Raw genomic sequence first — 19,673 nt, 5'->3', positions numbered from 1 at the left:
GTTGAGCGTCCTGCCCAGACTCATTCTTTTCTTTGTGAGAGCAGAAAGCATGGGCATTTCTGTACACTCATTTATACCATGAATCTGAGCGTCGTTTCGAGATTCGTTCTTTCAAACAGTAGTCGGGTGGAGTGCACGAGCGGGAAGCTTTGAACAGAAATATTGAACTTTGAAATATTGAAGAAGGCTCATTTCCTGTAAATTCGTTTGAATGAGAGCACACCTCATTTTGTAAATCTAATATCAGAACATTTATTCTGCAAATGGTGTACTTTCCCCAGTGGCAAAAATCACAAAAACTATAATATACATTTATACATCTTTCTCTTGATATTTGTCGTTTGGGCCTACTGAGAACCACGGGGCTCGTATCTTCTCGTCACTTGGGCTTTCTGTTTTCTCCTCTTCCAGTACTCCTTCATTTTCTGGCTGAGAACCAGCTGTCTTTCCTCCATACACATAAGTCTGTTGGTTCCTACCCGTAAATTCCTCGCCGGATGGCTTGCCGTAACTAAGATCCACTTGTTCCTCGATGCCTTCCCTCTACCTGCCACAGCGAAGATCCTGTTGATAAGGTTGCAGGGGTACATGCGGGTTAGGTGCCCATTGAAGACCAGGCGCTTTTTCTCTTGTACACGCGACGATGTTCGTATAGCTCATCGTTGCACCGAATTCAGCAGGTGCCTCCCTCTTCTCTCACGGGTCCCCGTATTCTCCTCAGGATCTTCCCTTCCTTAAGTATATTAAACATAGGTACACATACCATAATACTCATAGTATTATCTCTTACTGAGTTCTTATTAGTTTTTCCTGCCATGAACTCATTATACATTTGAACGGATGGACATCTTCTGGGAATGGGTTGAAGATGTCCTTTGGTAAGCTGTTTCATTCTCTTTCCCCCTTTCTACAAATGAAGTCAACCTCACTGATCAGAATTTAGCATAAACCTTCAGGTATTAGAGAGCTATCAATTTTCGAAACGAAAAATTATTAGTTGTATCTAACAAAACTTGTCATTAAACTATTGGATATTTAACTGTAATGCCTTCTGAGTGCCAATTGTAAGTATTGATTGGTAACGTCTGCCATATACTACAGTACTAATCCTGTTTACAACTCGAAAGCACCAAGTCTTCTTTACTTAACAAAAGTGTTGAAGCATTATATTGTTTTATTGAACTGAAAATAATTAAAATTATATCTGCCAAAAAATGTCAGTATATCACATAAAATACAACTTAGTTAGTCAGATGTGTATGTAGGCCTAATAAGATTAAATAAAACCATTGCACAGAGCTCGAAGTGAATGTATTCATAATTATCTGGCGTGTTATTAATTATTGCCAAATTTTGCAATTCACTCTTAATGAGCAGCTTCTTTATTCAAAGCCCTCGATCCTTATCACAGCAGACTGATTTTTATATACATTGTAGATAATTCTCCGTTCTCGGTCCTGATCCCGATCCCCTTCAGAATATTAAATAGCTTGGTCCAATGAACATTGTCAAATGCCTTTTCTAGATCTACGAACGCCATGTACGTGGGCATGTACTCCTTAATTCGATCCTCTAAGTCAGGGCCTCTCAAACGCCCAAAATCTCACGCGTGCAAATTGGGGCGCAAGAGCTCCGTGCACTGTGCATCGGTCCCGCTCGGTTGGCCTCGGACCAACGCTTCGTCTCTGGGCTACTCGGCTAAGCTCGGCTCAACTCGGCTCGGATGTGGAGCGCTACGGGGGAAGTGAGGAAGAGGGAGACAGGCGGAGCGAGCGAGACAGGCGTGGGGAAAGAGAGAGACAGCGCTGTTGCTCCAAATCGAGGAGTGGGGGTCTGCACTCTGGTCAACCAAGCGAAGTATTCTTTTGCACCGGCCCCGGATTCGGTTACTGGCCAGTTCAGGAATATTTACCTGTACATAAATCATTACCATAGTATAATTATATTTCAGTATCGTCATTTAGCAAAGAACACGGAACACCGCACGACGAGGAAGCCGTAGTTTAAACAAACAGCGGCTAGCGTCATTCTTTTGTCTCTAGCTCGGTCTTACTAGGAGGATAAATAGTTACAGCAGCGCTATTGCAAAGAGTATCTATCTTTGTGATGTCGAACTGCGTCAGGCTTCTGTTACTTTCCACAGATATTGAACCCTTAAACTTACTTTCCTCGTAGAATTATGGGTTCAATATATTGAGAGAACAGTAACGTTTGACAGATTTAAACTGATACAAGGTATGAGATACAAGAACAATGCAATGATGACCGTCATACTTGAACTGTTCAGTGAAAAATACTCTCTTTCAGTGAAGAGAATGAATAATTTTCTTCCATTCTGGAGTATGAAAACAGAGTGTATATATCCATAAACAGACGGAAAAGTAGAATGGCTGGTGGCCGTGGTCGTTAAAGCGTGAAGTCATAGTCACAGACCGTGCTTCAACGGTTCGATTCTAATTGGTCGAGAATAATTTTACCATCAGAATTTTGGCTGGCAGGGTAGGGAAGGTGGTGGTATACAATTTCTAATCACTAGGTTGCATGCAAAAAGCCTGGATTAAATTCCATACCTGTACGCAGTGCTCATAAGGACTGAGGGCATGTGACTCTGTTGATCGTGATTCGTCCATCGGATGGAGACGTAACTCCTTCAGGAGACCCCTTTGTGCTCTTCGAGAAGAGTAGGCTCTGTGCCAGCACCGGGATTCACCCCCTTCATTCTTACTATCATATATCACGTCATTCATTTCAATTCTCGATCATCAAAGGCTGTTTGAATTTCGTGTGTTCGATCAATTGTTTTTAAATTCAACGCACTAAAACTCCACGAGGAAGACGAAGAAGTAAAGAAAGGCAACAGTGGCAAAGATAAAATATGCATCTAAGAGACAAACAATTGAAAAACTGAAGAACTGAACAATTGGAAAAAAAAAGAAAGGTGAATTGAGTAAAGTTACAGGAAAGACAGAGAATTTACTCCAAATTCACTGGGCTCTACGTGTAACATAAGAATGTCAGAAGACGCGGCGTAAATAAGACAGGTTGAGTTAATCACATGGGACGAGGCAGCAGTATGGCTCTTTCAACATTAGGCCAGCTACTTGCAATGAACAACAAATCACCTTTCGGAAGAAATGTGACCTTGCTTGGTGCGGGCTTCAGACAGTGAATGGCAGTAATACCTCACTGTTACAGAACAGGTGTTATCCAGTCAAGTTTTAGCACCTGTGTATACCACTCGTGCTTAAATGGAGGCAATTTCCGCTAAATTTAACCTTCTCTGTCAAAATGAATAAGTTATCAGCATAACATTAAAATTGGGATAAATATCCTCGCTCCAGTGGTTTCGACAGCTCTATGTCGCTTTACCAAGAGTACGCATATCCATAGATGTCAAAGTACAACGCTGAGCTACAACTGACTCGGTATGATGTCTAAGGAAATACTACAATACCCATTTTGATTCTAAGTGAATGAGACATAAAACATGAAAATTATAACTTATAACTTTTATTTAAAAGATATTAATGTGAAGCAATCCTGACTTTACGTCTGATCTTAGAAGATCGAATTAAGAAGGACATGGCGTAGATGTATAAAAGGCATTCAGTAGTGTTTCCTGGACCAAGCTATTTGAGATTCTGAAGGTGACTGGGATCAGATACCGAGAACGAAGAATTATCTACAATCTGTATAAAAATAACTCTGCTGTGATAAGAATCGGCTTTGAAAAAGAAGCAGCAATCCAGAATGGAGTGAGACAAGGCTGCAGTCTGTCCCCTCTCCTTGTCAATGTTTACATAGAAGAGGCAGTAAAGGAAATCAAAGAGGAATTTGGGAAGGGAATCACAATCCAAGGAGAGGTAATCAAATTTTGCAATTTGCCGATGATATTGTTATTTTATCTGAGGCTGCAGGAAATCTCGAGAAGTTGTTGAATGGCATGGATGAAGTATTGGGTAAGGAGTACAAGATGGAAATAAGTAAGTCCAAAACAAATGTAATGGAGTGCTGTCGAACGAAGGCAGGTGTTGCAGAAAATGTTTGATTGAGAATTGAAGTCCTAAAGGAAGTAGATGAATATTGCTACCTGGGTAGTACACCCTACCACCCAACATCATCTCACTAATCTGCTTCAAGAATGGGGGTTAATTGCATAAATCACCTATGGTGGTAGTAGGCATATGTCCTCGCCATCTTCTCAGGGTGAAAATATCAACTTCGTCCGCAAAAACTGTTAATATAATCGCAGGTTCCGTTGAAGAGTGAAAATATTCGCATATCAATCCTTCAACCCCCCCATATTCAAACAAGTAATCATGATATTGATCATATCATTTCGTAGATTACTACTATTATCATTTATACTACCTTATCGCTACATATCATTACCTATTTTCAGAATGAAAACGCAGAAATAATCCTAACACTAGTTTATTAGCATGCTAATATAGTATCAAATAAGATTAAATTGAATTGTAGGCCGTAGACAAAAGAAAATGGAAATATGTTACACATTCAACTTAAATACATAAATTATTTCAATTGACATAGTTGCAATTGGGTTTACTACAATCTTTCATTCATAACTTGTCATTAATACTTCGTTGAATTATTTCAGTTCATCATTTTGCATTCAAATATTACATGGGGTTGATTATTATGACGTCTGATTCTTTATTTCTGGTGGATGTGGGGATTCTTCATATTTAGTTTCGATGTTTGTATTAACTTTTCGAGATACGAGATAATCAATACGTTTCCTGAATGTGGTATCAAACTGTCACCACACTTAAAATACTATATCAAAAGTAATACTAAGTAAATATTGTCATATTCATTCGTACATGCCAGTGGAAATCAAATATATTATCAATTAGTGCCACTCATAGAATAGCCAATCAATACAAACTGTGGAAATTGTGCCATACGATTATATACATGTGCAACTGAAGTAAACTCAAATATAATTTACCGCTGTGCCAATACTACATTGCAATTCAATGCACCAATCTACATTCTCATTGGAAAACATTCGTTCTGTAAGGCGATATTCCTTAATATCCCTACATCTACTCCATTTATTATGTGAGATTCAATTAACCTTGCATAATCTCTCATGTTATACTACCAATCGACATTTAATCACCTGAACTGTATCTCTATATTCATCTGAGCATGACATAACCTCGCAGTCTGCGTCTTATTTATCATACAAGATCCATAACTAACACATAAATCCATAACATCATGTTCTTTCATTTACTCACACAACGAAACAAACAATATACTCCAATACTCTCATTACTTCATATTTGTCATATATCTCTTCTTATAAATTCATCTGAATATAGTCTCAATTTCCCCCGGCGCTTCTCTTTAATCGCTTTACCCAACCGGCGCAACGTTTGACAATACGACGCCGCGTTGATCGTCGTTCCTTTCGGCATGAATTCCACGAGCAGCAAACCCCCCATGTCAAAGAACACTGTCGCCATAACCTTACCGGCTGAAGGTTGAACCTTGGCCTTCTTTCGTTGTGGTGATGAGAGGTGCACCCATTCCATTGATGTTCGCTTCGTTTCGTCGCCTGTGACGATTCACCGCAGAAACCCGTTGCCGTCTGCGGCGTAGCGTTGCAAAAATACCAGGGAGGATTGGAAACGTTGTCGCTTGTGCTCATCGGTGAGAAGACGTGGGACCCATCTTTGAAACAGATTACGATATCCAAAGTCCTCGTAAACAATGGCGAACACACTGCCATACGACATGTTCAGCTGCGTCGCGATTTCTTTCAGTTTAATGCGCCTGTTCTGTCTAATGATCGCATTCACACTGTTGGCCTTTGCACGGGTTCTGGACTTTGCGGGTCTGCCTTCGCGATGGTTGTCCACGATATCCGTGCGTCCGGCTTCGAATTGCTGACATCACTTTACGGTACCTTGCCGGGAAATGGCCCGCTCCCCATACACAGCACTAATTTCACGATGAATGTCCGTGCAATTCTTCCTTTTGGCCCATAGGAATCGGATTGTCGTACGCATCTCATATTTGGAGAGAACGTCCAGTTGACGCGCCATTGCATTTGGCCGCTATTCGCACAATACTAGACGAGACACCACAGCGACCTGCCTAACAGACGTGTAGGCAGTGTCTGTTCCTTTCTCCGCTGTGCCCACGTTTGCGACACACAGCGCGCTGCTGCGGCGCGTTAGTGCAACTAACCTCTTGATCCACCTACATAATAGTTACGTAGAAATGAAAAGGTTAGCACAGGATAGAGTGGCATGGAGAGCTGCATCAAACCATTCTATTGACTAATGACTCAAACAACAACAACAACAACAACAACAACAACAACAACAACAGTATTAAAAGTCCATTTAGAATTTCCAATTACTTTATAGATAGTAATTTCGACAGGCTTATGTAATAATCGTGATAAAAATTAACTGAGGCTAACTAGTGCGCAAAACCTGACTACAAAAACTGCAAAACTAATCCAACAAGAGGAATGCAACACGTCTCGAATCATGCCTGAATAAATGTGCCAGACACGTCAATATTTGAACTGAATAACGTTTTGCGTTGAATTTATCCTTTTAGGTAGCAACAGATCAATCCACCTTGTTTAAATGTCCATCTATATATATATAAAAGTTTGAGATTAATAGACTCAAAAACCGCTGGACCGACTTCGCTGAAAATTTCACAATTTGTTCTCATTAACTCCTCAGAGGATTTAGGAAGTGAGTTTGAAAGAAATCTGAAGGATAGTTCGACATAGGGGCTGAGAAGGGTGAAAAAGGAAATAGGAGAAGGTATGCAAACCGCAAGACAAGCCTGATCAGCGGGTTGCCTACCCAACAGCACGTGAAGATCATGATGTGTTTCTAGATGTCAAGAATGATGAGTGTAAATTTCATTGTTGTATTTATAACCCCATACTTCTACTTTGTCTCTTTTAGTAATAAAGAACAATTTCCAAACACTGCACAACTCGAATAATATTCGTCACTAGAACATCATCGCCACAAACTGTTCTCAAAACTTCCTCATATCTTTTCCTAGACTTTCGCAAATGCCTTACGTGCCCCATACAGTTCTTTCACAAACCATGTCTTTACACCTTTTCCGAAAACAAAACAAAAATACATGTTCCTGTATTTTTAAAGGACTTTCCAACAACATGTTTCTTGTCTGAAGTTTTCGACATGTACTGTACATATACCGGTACTCATTTTAAAAATTCACACTTTATCAGTCCTTTTCAGTCTCTGAAGCGGACTTTCCGAGAACAAGAAATACGTATTACTTAATTTTTAAAGGAGATTCTAAATACCAGTTTAAACCTCTGAAATACCTTCAGTTTTTGAGATATAAATGTCCTCATAAAATAATATTCAACTTCTTCACTTCTTTCCACCCTACCCCTCCTCCACCGTTAAGTGGACTTGCAGAAAACAAACATATTTCCTAACTTGCAAAGGAGATTCCTTTTTAGAGATATAATTATCCTCGTAAACGAAATTTAGCTCCTTTAATTATCTTCAAACACACACATCCCCACTTAAGGCGTTTTATCAAAAACAAAAAATGTGTTTCTTTACTTTTAAAGGAGATTCCAAATACCAATTTTCACGTCTGTAACGTGTGTAGTTTTTAGACAAATAATTCAACAAACACGTCTTCTTTTATTTTCGAGAAATCCACTTATTTTTTTATATATTTTAAACGGGTATTCTAAATACCAATGTTCACGTCTGCAACATCTTTACTTTTTGAGATATAAGTATCCTCATACAAGGAATTCAACTAAATTTTCAATTCATTCAACCCCCCCCCCCTCTTACGTGGACTTTCCGAAAACAAAAAAATACGAGTTTCTTTTACTTTAAGGAATATTCCAAACACAAATTTTTATCCCTGTAACATATCCAGTTTCTGAGATATACGTATCCTCATAAAAATAATTTTATTCCTTTTCCAATCCCCTCCCCCGCCCGTTAAGTTGATTTCTCCAAAAACAATCCGTGTTTTATTTTTAAAGGATATTCCAAATACCAATTTTCACGTCTGTAAATTCTTTGGTTTTGGAGATATACATATCCTCATACAAGGAATTGAACTAATTTTTCAAGTTTTTCACCCTCAAGTGGATTTTCCGGAAAAATCGTATATATTTATTTTTAAAGGAGACTAAAATGCCGATTTTCACGTCTGTAACATCTTCAGTGTTTGAGATATCAGTATCGTAATAAAAGGAATTTAACCTTTTCAGTCCCTTTTAATCCCCCCTTAAGTTGCTTTTCCATAAACAAAAAAACACGTCTCTTCATTTTTAAAACAGATTAGAAATACCAATTTTCACATCTGTAATATGTTAAGTTTTCGAGATATACTGTAGATATGCTGATTTTAAAATTTCACTCTTTTTTTCAGTTCCTCGTAAGTGGATTTTCCAAAAACAAATTATCTGTGTTTCCTTACGTTTACAGCAGATCCCAAAGACCAGTTTTCGCTACTGTAACCTGTTACGTTTCTGAGATACAGCGTAGAAATAGTCTTTTTAAAGTCACTCGCTTCGTCACTCCTGTTCACTCCCCCTTAATTGGATTTCCAAAAACAAATATTACGTGTTTCTTTATTTTTAAAGGAGATCCCAAAAATGGGATATTCCGAAAACAAAAAATACATGTTTCTGTATTTTTAAAGGAGATTCAAAATACTAATATTTACGTCTGTAAACTTTTTGAGATATAGATGCACTCATTTAAATATTTCACCCCATTTTTAACCCCTTAGCTGCAGAATATCCAGAAATCCTCGCTCAGTGTGCACCTACACACTAATATAAATTTATCCCCCAAATCTCATTGCTTTATATCCAGTAGTTTTGGCTCAGCGATGAATCAGTCAGTCAGTCAGTCAGCCAGCCAGTCAGGACATGTTATTTTATATAGACTAGCTGATGTACCCGTGCTTCGCTACGGGATTCTCAGAAAGACTTACTTTTTGGTTTTCCTACCTGAAGTCAGCATACTGTAGGTCATTACTAAAACGTCAGTAGGAAAGTAGCGATTAAAGGAAATGTCATCGTACAAACTACTCGATCAAATGAAAAACCGCACATTTTCTCACTTTTAACGAACAGTACTACGGTGTCGATCTAACAGTCCAAAGTTCCAGAGCTGGAAAGACCAGGCCGCAGAGAGTCGCGAACACTCCTCTCCCATTATTCCGTTAAATATGCACACTGCTCATTCCAATCAGTGCCTCAGAGTAGGGACTGAATAGCTCGAATGCTATGATGAACCAGTGTGTTACGTACCAGTAGTATGAGAAAATTTATGAACCAGAGGAATGGCATCCTAAAGAAGAAAGTTAACTCCCCAGCTACTTCCCACCAATATTCAGGCAGACTGTTACATTTGGTACGACCGGGCGAATTGGCCGTGTGGTTAGGGCGCGCAACTGTGAGCTTGCATCTGGGAGATAGAGAATTCGAACCCCACTGAAGATGGTATTCCGTGTTTTCCCCTTTTTCACACCGGGCAAGTGCTGCGGCTGTACCTTCATTAAGGCCAAGGCCGCTTTCTATCCCAACGTCGCCATAAGACCTTATCTGTGTAGGTGCGACGTAAAGCAAATTTAAAAAAAATACTCGGTACGCAGCAGTAATCCTGTCTATCGGCAACAGAGGACACAAAGCACATCGCAACACACAATGGTCAATGTAACGTGATTGTTGTTCAATTTCATGAACTTTCTATATTGCAGGCCTTCACATTTAGTTTTCTCTCAACTCTGTGGTAATCGGGCGTCTTATAAAATTATTTATAGCGTAGACTGTAGTTCCTTATTCTCCGACTTTACATACCGATTTTCATTAAATTCTGGTCACACATTTTCTCGTGACTCGGCGCAGATATGGCCTTAACAAAAATCCATCATTAATGTCTCTGTGATCACAGCCGGTACGGTAACAATGTATAAGACATACATGATCGTAAATTTAATACTATATAACGTAAGTTATATATGGTATTTACCGATACGACCACTAATAACATAAATATTTGAGAATTAAATTTTAGGCCTTCCCCTAAACTACCATTTCACTCAACGTGAATAAAATTATTTATTGCTTAGATTGTAGCGACTTATTCCCCGACTTTGAATACCGATTTTCATTTAATTCTGTTCAGGCGTTTTCTCGTGATGTGTGTACACACATACATACAGATAGACAGAAATTACGGAAAATTAAAAAGTGCATTTCCTTGCTATTGTGGACACGACTGATACAGATATACCATCTTTTTTTGAATTCTGAGCAATGTACATATATATAAATGTATATATATATATATATATATATTGTACAGACTTCGGAAGTGGAACGTAAGAGAAGAACTACAATCATGAACCGTATGAGGAAATGCTGCTTCCAAGCACCAGGGTGCCCCGTCAAATTCAGTTTCAGAAATTACTTCATTGCTAGTTACATTTGGAATGTGTCATAGCCAGCAGAATATCCGGTTGTTGAATGAATCGATAGATGGTGCTGTGAATTGAGAGCTGCATTGCCATTAAATGCCTACAGATATTATGATCTGTTCATTAGTCTGATGTTGATAGCGTCAGTCATTCGCTGCAGCGCCTTCAGGTGGTAGTCTGCTGGCCATGTAGCCGGGGCTCTCATATTAGTGCAACTTGCTGTACATTGTTACTTGAATATTGTTATTTCGGTAGTAGAATAACTAAGTAAGGAGGATATAAAATGCAGACTAGCACAAGCAAGGAAAGCCTTTCTTAAGAAAAGAAACATGCTCATTTCAAACATTGACATAGGAATTAGTCCGCCTCTGTGGTGTAGTGGTTAGTGTGATTAGCTGCCACCCCCGGATGGCCCGGGTTCGATTCCAGGCTCTGGCACGAAATTTGAAAAGTGGTACGAGGGCTGGAACGGGGTCCACTCAGCCTCGAGAGGTCAACTGAGTAGAGGTGGGTTCGATTCCTACCTCACCTATCCTGGAAGTGGTTTTCCGTGGTTTCCCACTTCTCCTTCAGGCAAATGCCAGGATAGTACCCAAATTAAGGCCACGGCCGCTTCTTTCCCTCTTCCTTGCCTATCCTTTCCAATCTTCCCATCTCCCACCAAGGCCCCTGTTCAGCATAGCAGGTGAGGCCGCCTGGGCGAGGTACTGATCATTCTCCCCAGTTGTATCCCCTGACCCAGAGTCTGAAGCTCCAGGACACGACCCTTGAGGCGGTAGAGGTGGTATCCCTCGCTGAGTCCGAGGGAAAAACCAACCCTGGAGGGTAAACAGATTAATAAAGAAAGAAAGAAAGAAAGAAAGAAAGAAAGAAAGAAGATATAGGAATTAGAAGGACGTTTTTGAATACTTTGGTACGGAGCGAGCATTGTATGGAAGTGAAACGTTGACAATAATTAGCACGTAAAGAAAGAGAATGATAGCTTTTGAAATGTGGCGTTAAAGAATGCTGAAGGTGAGATGCATAGATCGAGCCACAAATGAAGAGATAATGAATCAAATTTATATGAAGATAAAGATTTGGCTGAATTTGACCAGGAGAAGAGGCGGAATGACAGAGCATGTCCTAGGACATGAGATAAGTGTAGGTGGTTTAAACGACAGGGGTAGACCAAGCTATGGATGTGGAAAACACATTAAAGGACGTAGTAGTTACATAGAAATGAAAGGGTTAGCGTATGATAGGGTGGCATGGAGGGCTGCATCGAACCTGTCTGTGGACTAATGACCCAAACAACAACATTTCTTTAGCCTGTCCCTAGCTATATTACCATCCAGTGCAAGTGTGAGGTGTGTTTGTGGACTTGACTTGCAGTTCCTTACTGTGAATCCTTTGAAATAACAATATACGGCCACTTTCACAGCAATATCCTTTCATTTCTATTTCATTTTGGCTGGCTGAACCTACAAATTATTTAAAATGCAATTTTTACAAGTCCTGTTGTCTTATCAGCTGATTCTTTCCTTTCTTTTCTTTAACTTTTAACAAAATTATTAACGGAAATACGCACAAAATATCGTTCGTCCCGGCTAACCGATTTGTATAGCACACAGAAAGTAGTGGAGACTTTCCATGTGCTGTGAGGAAGGGTAGAAGCCAAGGTCGTGAACACTGAGGAATGATTCACCCGTTTTCCGCATGCATTCGTCAGTCTGGCGGTCTCTGTTTTGTCTGTCAGTTTCTTAGTGTGTACTCAAATACCAAATGCTCTTAATTGTAAAATCATACAGTACTTCTTTTGAATTGTAATACATTTGTAATATTGTTCTTTTGGTGGAAGGTTTTTTTTTTGTATAATATTGAATCAAAATCTCAAATCCCCCCCCTTCCGATATATCCTGCAAACCCGAGTATTGTTTTCTGCCTGGACAATTCTTTGCCCCGCATTTCTTTATTCCTAATCGCCGCTACGTGACGAATCATTTGGGCCATTATTCTTAGTGTTGGGATTGCTATGTCACCGTCAATTGGCCCCTCAGTTGTTTTCATACAAGCTGAGTGGCTCTCGAATCACCCGGCAGATTCAGGTAATAACCCCTGGTCTACCCGGGAATCGCACCCCCTGTCTCCAGAGGAGCCACTTCAGAATCGTGGAGCTGGTAAAGTAGAGATCTAGAGTGACTATAAACCAACGCAAACTATATTAAAACTTCTTCAAATTCTGAAGGTGAGGAATGTCGTTAGAAGGAACAAAACTATATTATGATTTAACAAATTAAGTGGGAACGAAATATAACTAAATATCAAAAAAATAGCAGAAGAATTAAAAATGTTCATCTGTATGTTTAAAACCGAGATAGGAAAGAAGGTATCAAAAGGAGAACTGAACAATTGAGTTTTGAGACTTGTTATCAGATCACGCAAGCTCATAGAGTGAATGACGAGATTAGCGGAAGTATCGTCAGAGATTGTGTTACCTCATGAAACCGCAGCCACGAGAGTGTGAGGTAACAAAATCATTTAGCATGCTAACACAGCGGAGTGGCCGCGCGTGTTAACGAACTGCGGCTCTGCATTAGGAAGACGAGTGGGTTTGAATCCCACTGTCGGCAGTCCTGAAGATGGTTTTCTGTGGTTTCCCTAATAAACCAAACCAAACCAAACCCAAATGCACTACAGCCCTTGAAGAGCCGTGGCCTACCAAGCGACCGCTGCTTATCCCGAAGGCCTGCAGGTTACGAGGTGTCGTGTAGCCAGCACGACGAATCCTCTCGGCCGTTATTCTTGGCTTTCTAGAACGGGTTTCCCTAATACCTTACCTAAATAAAGGCTACGGTCACATTCTTCCCACTCAAAGCCCTTTCCTGTTCCATCGTCGCCATGAAACCTGTCTGTGTTGGTGCGACGTAAAGCAAAATGTTATAATATAATAATCGTATGGCCTCAGCTACTGTGTGCAGACAATTCAATTTGACGCTATCTGACTGGCTGTTCGTTAATTTCGACGTTCTGTTTTACTCTAGTCCTGCTAGATGGCAGCAGAGTAAACCGGAATTCTCCTGGGCGTCTATGGCTGAGATTTAAACACGAAATGCGTCACCAGAGATCTTTTACATGCCGACATAGTACGAAATGGAGTGTCGAATGGACTTTTGTCCCCTGTTCAAAAATCCGACTACCTCTGCTGGGTTTGAACCCGCTATCCTGAGATCCGGAGGCCGACACTATCAGAGATCCACAAAACACGTACCTTCCACCTTAATAGGTTCGTGCCAGAATGCCTTCCTTTCCTCATTCCTTTCTTCCATTTTACCTTCCTTGATTCTTTCGATCGTATGTTCCTTCAGACGACTAAAAGCAAGTACTGGTCTGTTAAACCATTTTAAAATAATTAACACCCGGTTCCTTCCTTCCTTCCTTCCTTCCTTCCTTCCTTCCTTCCTTCCTTCCTTCCTTCCTTCCTTCTTTCCTCCTCTCCTAGCTAGTACTGACATTACTTTACCCATGGTCCGCAGTTTGGCAGCTAACTCAGTATTAAATGAAATAACACAGGGCCATGCCTGAACGAGTGTTGTTGGAGCAATATATCGCACGCCATCTGCAGTGTATAATAGATGAAACTGCAGCCACGGGAAGCACCTGCTCCCGCTATTAATGCCATCTCCTGCTCGCCCTTATGTGCAATAACCACAAACTGTTCTCTTCCGCTCGGAGTTTATTATTCTCGTGTTCTCTTCTTTACAGCACAACGTCCCTTGGACTGTCGGCAAGACCTAACACAGTGGAGTCCATGTTCCTCGTCGTGTGGGCTCGGCTTCTCTCACCGAGTCTCGAATGTTAACCCGCTGTGTCGTCTGCAGAACGAGACACGTCTCTGTCACACCCGGCCATGTGAAGATGACACAATGTTGCCCGTAGCGAGTTTGCAACACGCGAGACATCACCATGTAAGGGTAAGTCACCTGTATCGCTCTTGAAACTTGTCAACCATTTCATAGCCAAATATTGTTATGACTGGGCCTCGTAAATTGAATTTCAAATTGAAGAATAATTTTTTTCTCAAGTGTCCGAAGACGAGGTCTAACATAATGCCATAAATCCATTCTGGGTCATGTAAGCTAAAAATGATAGGTTTTACTTATCTTCATTTTGTCTTTTTCGGCGTTTTATAACTTATTGGTCCTTTTCTAGGTCTTAACAGCTGGTTTTTTTTTTTTTTGCAACTTCACTTTTTTGACTGCATTTTTACTCCCCATCCCCAATTTGAATCATCATTAGTTCATCCATCACCTCTTAAACATCTTCTTTCTACTTCTTCTTCTTCTTCTTCTTCTTACCCTCAAGGGACGGTTTTTTCCTCGGACTCAGCGAGGGATCCCACCTCTACCGCCTCAAGGGCAGTGTCCTGAAGCTTCAGACTCTGCGTCGGAGATACAACTGGGGAAAATTACCAGTACCTCGCCCAGACGGCCTCATCTGCTATGCTGAACAGGGGCCTTGTGCGGGGATGGGAAGATTGGAAGGAATAGATAAGGAAGAGGGAAGAAAGTGGCCGTGGCCTTAAGTTAGGTACCATCCCGGAAATTGCCTGGATGAGAAGTGGGAAGACAAGGAAAACAACTTCCACAATGGCTGAGGTGGGAATCGAACCCACTTCTAATCAATTGACCTTCCGAGGATGAATGGACCCCGTTTCAGCCCTCGTACCACTTTTTAAAATTTCGTGGCAGAGCGAGGAATCGAACCCGGACCTCCGGGGCTGGCAGCTAATCACACTAAGCACTACACAAGAGAGGCGGCGTTCCCTCTACTAAATACATATATTTGAACCATATCTGACATGAGAGAAAATGATATGAAAATGAAAGGAAATGAAAAGTGAAACTAATGCAAGATAAATGAAATATTGAAAGGAGAAAACTTAGGTGTCAGTGTTTTGGAAGAGGAAGATCGCGTTTGATTCTAGTATGAATACTTAACATCCGTTGATGCGGAGAGAACTTTTTCGATGTTTCGCAACGTGCTGTCTGAAAATCGACAATCGTTTACACCTAAGAACCTGGATTGTGATATACTGGAAACCAACTGTGGTATGGTTTCCGAATTCCACTTTCTATAACCCCAACGTGGTTTTGAGGCAACTATGATTCTAGTTATACTAATGTCAATTTCTTTCTCCAGGATGCCCACTGCGGGTTCGCTTTAATTCATTCGATATGGAAAAATTATTTCATTCTAAATTCTGCAAGTACCATTTTTAACAAACACAGAATTTATTTTTTAATGATGTTAATCTAAAAATATATAAGGTCTGAAAGAAGATGTATTTCACCGATGTGTTTTTGCAACGTATGTAGTATACCACCAGAATTTTGCATTTTTAAATACTTTATTCCTTAATTAAATATGTCATTGAAACTAAAATTATGAATGAATTTTGGATCGTATTTTTGCGTCCTCTGGGCAAGATTTTTAGGTCCTTTTTGGATACTCGAAGGTATTTTTGTAGGTCACTTTTAGGCAATTTATACGTTTTCAAATTACGATCCCTAGTTATCAGTACTGTGAATTCACATACATACTATAGACTGTTGTATCTTTCAGCGTTCAGTCTGCAGGCCACTGTATAATTAACCAAGCTCTTCCACAACTATTATCTGCAATTAGCAATATAGCCTAGCTTAGTTTTACTCCTCTCATTAAAAACTGAGTTTAACCATCGCGGTCTTGGACTAGCTCTACTTCTCTTACCATCCATGATCGAGTCCTATATTACCCTACGCAGTCTAGCCTCTTCTACTCGCCTCACGTGACCCCAGCGCAGAAGCCGGTTTCAGCGCACAGCTTCATACATCGAGTTAAATCCTAACTTAGCCTTTATCACCTCGTTCCAAGCACCCTCCTGCCATCGTTCCCATATGACTGACTGTACATCACTTCCGCACACGAAATAAGGTCTGAAAACAGACCGATGCAAAAATAGTTTTTCCTGAGAGCTGACTTCTTTCTTACAGAATGCCGTTGATCACAGTTATTTTGAGCTCACTGTAGTAGGTTTACTGAGCCTTGATTAATTTTCATTTAGTGTTCTACCATTTTGAGAATATAGGCCTACACATTATCAGTACCGGAAGTAATCTTCATTTTTAATTTTCTCTACGTCGCACCGAAACAGATAGGTCATATGCCGACGATGGGATGGTAAACACCTAGGAGTGGGAAGGAAGCGGCCGTGGCCTTAACGAAGGTACAGTCCCAGCATTTGCCTGGTGTGAAAATGGGAAACCACGTAAAACCATCTTCAGGGCTGCCGATAGTGGGATTCGAACCCACTATCTCCCGGATGCAAGGTCACAGCTCCGAGCCCCTAACCGCACGGCCAACTCGCCAGGTCCTGAAATAATCCACCTGATTTGTATTTATTTTTGGAACTGACTTTACGTCGCACCGACACAGATAGGTCTTATGGCGACGATGGGATAGGAAAGGCTTGGGAATGGGAAGGAAAGGACCGTGGCCTTAATTAAGGTACAGCCCCAACATTTGCCTGGTATGAAAATGGGAAACCACGGAAAACGATCTTCAGGCCTGCCGACAGTGGGGCTCGAACCCACTATCTCCCTGATGGCAGCTCACGGCTGTGTGCCCCTATCCGCACGGCCAACACGCGTGATGATTTGTATTTTCGGTGTGATATCCAGTCATCTCTGATGTATTCCTTATTTACATCACTTTAGTCTTGAAAATACTCCTTTTTCATACTTACTAGATATACCTCTTTACACAGTGTCCTTGAAAAATCCTTCAATATTTGCAGAGGAGGGAGCACGCAAGAAATGAAGGGAAAATGTCCTATAAACATTGGTCACAAACCCAATGTCTTCGGAGTTATGGTTCGCTACCACTACCATCAATGATCACGATGTTCCAGTAATTTACGGAGGATCGTGTGCAACAAAAGACTGAAATACGTTCCTACTTAATCATTGGTCGTAAATAACTGCAAACGCGGTGCATGATGACGGCGCACCGCCCCATTTTGATCATAGTGTTAGGTGACACCTAACACGGGTGTTCCGTGAGCGATGGATTGTTAGCCCTCGGATACTCGCGCGGGCTACAGGTGTAGCCCAGTGATTTATTTCGTTGTAGTACAGAGTATATTCGTTGCTAGGAATATTGATACTCTCTATAGCTGCCTGTCAATGTTGCAATTAACTGGTGAATGTGTTTCCGGCTTGAATAGGCACGCCATTTAGGCACCTGACGGATTAGAAGTTGTTTGGGCTACAACAGTAGCCCGCGCGAGCATTGCTGTATCTGTGCTGACACTGAGCGAGCATATGAAACGTCGCGGCGCGGGTGGCCAAGTAGATGACTTTCAAATCAGTCAGTGGTTAGATGAAAGTAGCGATAGTGTTGTTAGCGGTGATAGTGACAATAGTGAACAGGATATACTTACATACAAAATACACCAAACTGATTTTGAAGAAGATACAAGCTGTGAGGAAGGTGTGTCTAGCGACAAATGAAGATGCAGGTACCGGCAGCAATAATTCCAGATGATTCACTGCCAAGGACAATTTCAAGTGGCTAAAGAATCATCCATGCACTAATGTGCGTACAAGAGCCCATAATACGATCGTGCACTTTCCTGCCCCTAAGGGAATTGCTCATAGTGTGAAAACTGAACTTGAATATTTAGAAAACCTTAGAGATAGAAATTTAATACAAATGTTTACCATAGCGACAAATATTTATATAGGTGAATTGAGAGACAATTTACCAATTTTTCCTTAAAATGCTCACAGAAACTCGAAGACAGTTTTTTAACCTGATATTGTTTTTATTTATCTACCATGCAAATATGTTCTAATATAGGTATTTAGGTATATATAGAAATAAATTTAAAAGCTGTAATTCTTTTATTTCTGCTTCCATAGTGGATTACCCTTTGTGTGAGATGCAATCAAATTTTTCTTCAAGGGTTTTTATTTTCTCTTTTCAACAAAGGGAAACCTACATATGGTCTCTAAATTTGGCTTAGAATATTTACATATATCACTATTTAAGGTATTATTACCAAAGAAATCTAAAAACAGCGCGTGCGAGTCATTCAGATCGAATTTCAGTTTGGGCTACATATGTAACCCGCGCGAGTAACGTTGCGTCTATTCCTAGCACGAGTGTCCGAGGGTTAGGCCTAACCGTTCGCCTGAACTAAATACCTTTAGAGTTTTGGCTTTGAGGATATTATTAATTTCGTGTGGCTATTTCTGACCGAGTGCAGCCCTTGTAAGATGGACCCTCCGATGAGGTTGGGTGGCATCTGCCATGTGTAGATAACTGCGTGGTATTTTCATGGAGGATAGTGTTATGTGCGGTGTGTGAGTTGCAGGGATGTTGGGGATAGCACAAACACCCAGTCCCCGGGCCATTGGAATTAACCAATGAAGTTTAAATTCCCCGGTCCGGCTGGGAATCGAACCAGGGACCCTGTGGACCGAAGGCCAGTACGCTGACCATTCAGCCAACAAGTAGGACTTTGGGAATATGTAAAGACCATGGTATACGCGGTCCCCACAAATGATATGGCTAGACTAGAGGAACTCGTGTTCAATGTCTGTGCTACAATCCGGCAACAGCCGCGGGTATAATTAACCAAGCACTTCCACAAGCCTTATCTCCAATTAGCACTACAGCCTAGCTTAGTCTCACTCCTCTCATTAAAAACTGAGTCTAACTATCGTGGCCTTGGAACTCCTCTACTTATCTTACCATCCATGGTCGAGTCCGTTATTAACCTACGTAGTCTAGTCTCCTCTACTCGCCTCGCGTGACCCCAGCGCAGAAGCCGGCTTGAGCGTACAGCTTCATGCATCGAGTTAATTCCTAAACTGCTAAAGAGCTTTTCATTCAACTTACTCTCCTCCATTGATCACACTTACTTTTCCAAAATCTCTGTGAACACGTGATCAATGAAATGCCTAGACATCCTCTTCAAATCTTTTAACGTAGAGTTACGTTCCTCCTCAATGCGTACATGGAAAGAAAAAAAATTACGATGCTTTCAGTGTTTGGGCAGAACGCGTATATCTCCGATAGCATTTAACTTACGGTTATTTTTAATGTCTCAATTGACAGATAAAGAACGAACCACATGTTACAAAGAA

General features: G+C 40.8%; 1 protein-coding gene across 1 annotated transcript in view; it reads left to right on the top strand.

Moving 5' to 3' along the window:
• Ccn overlaps nucleotides 1–19,673 on the top strand; it is a 1,015,103-nt gene that overhangs the window by 912,927 nt on the left and 82,503 nt on the right. The window contains exon 5 of the mRNA XM_067148009.2: nucleotides 14,245–14,453. Within this exon, the coding sequence (XP_067004110.2) occupies nucleotides 14,245–14,453 (209 nt within the window). The remainder of the gene's footprint in view (nucleotides 1–14,244; nucleotides 14,454–19,673) is intronic.

Source organism: Anabrus simplex, chromosome 5, assembly GCF_040414725.1.
Source record: "Anabrus simplex isolate iqAnaSimp1 chromosome 5, ASM4041472v1, whole genome shotgun sequence".
NCBI lineage: Eukaryota > Metazoa > Arthropoda > Insecta > Orthoptera > Tettigoniidae > Anabrus > Anabrus simplex.
The sequence above is the reverse complement of the archived record's forward strand: the minus strand, read 5'-3'. Positions and strand labels throughout refer to the sequence as shown.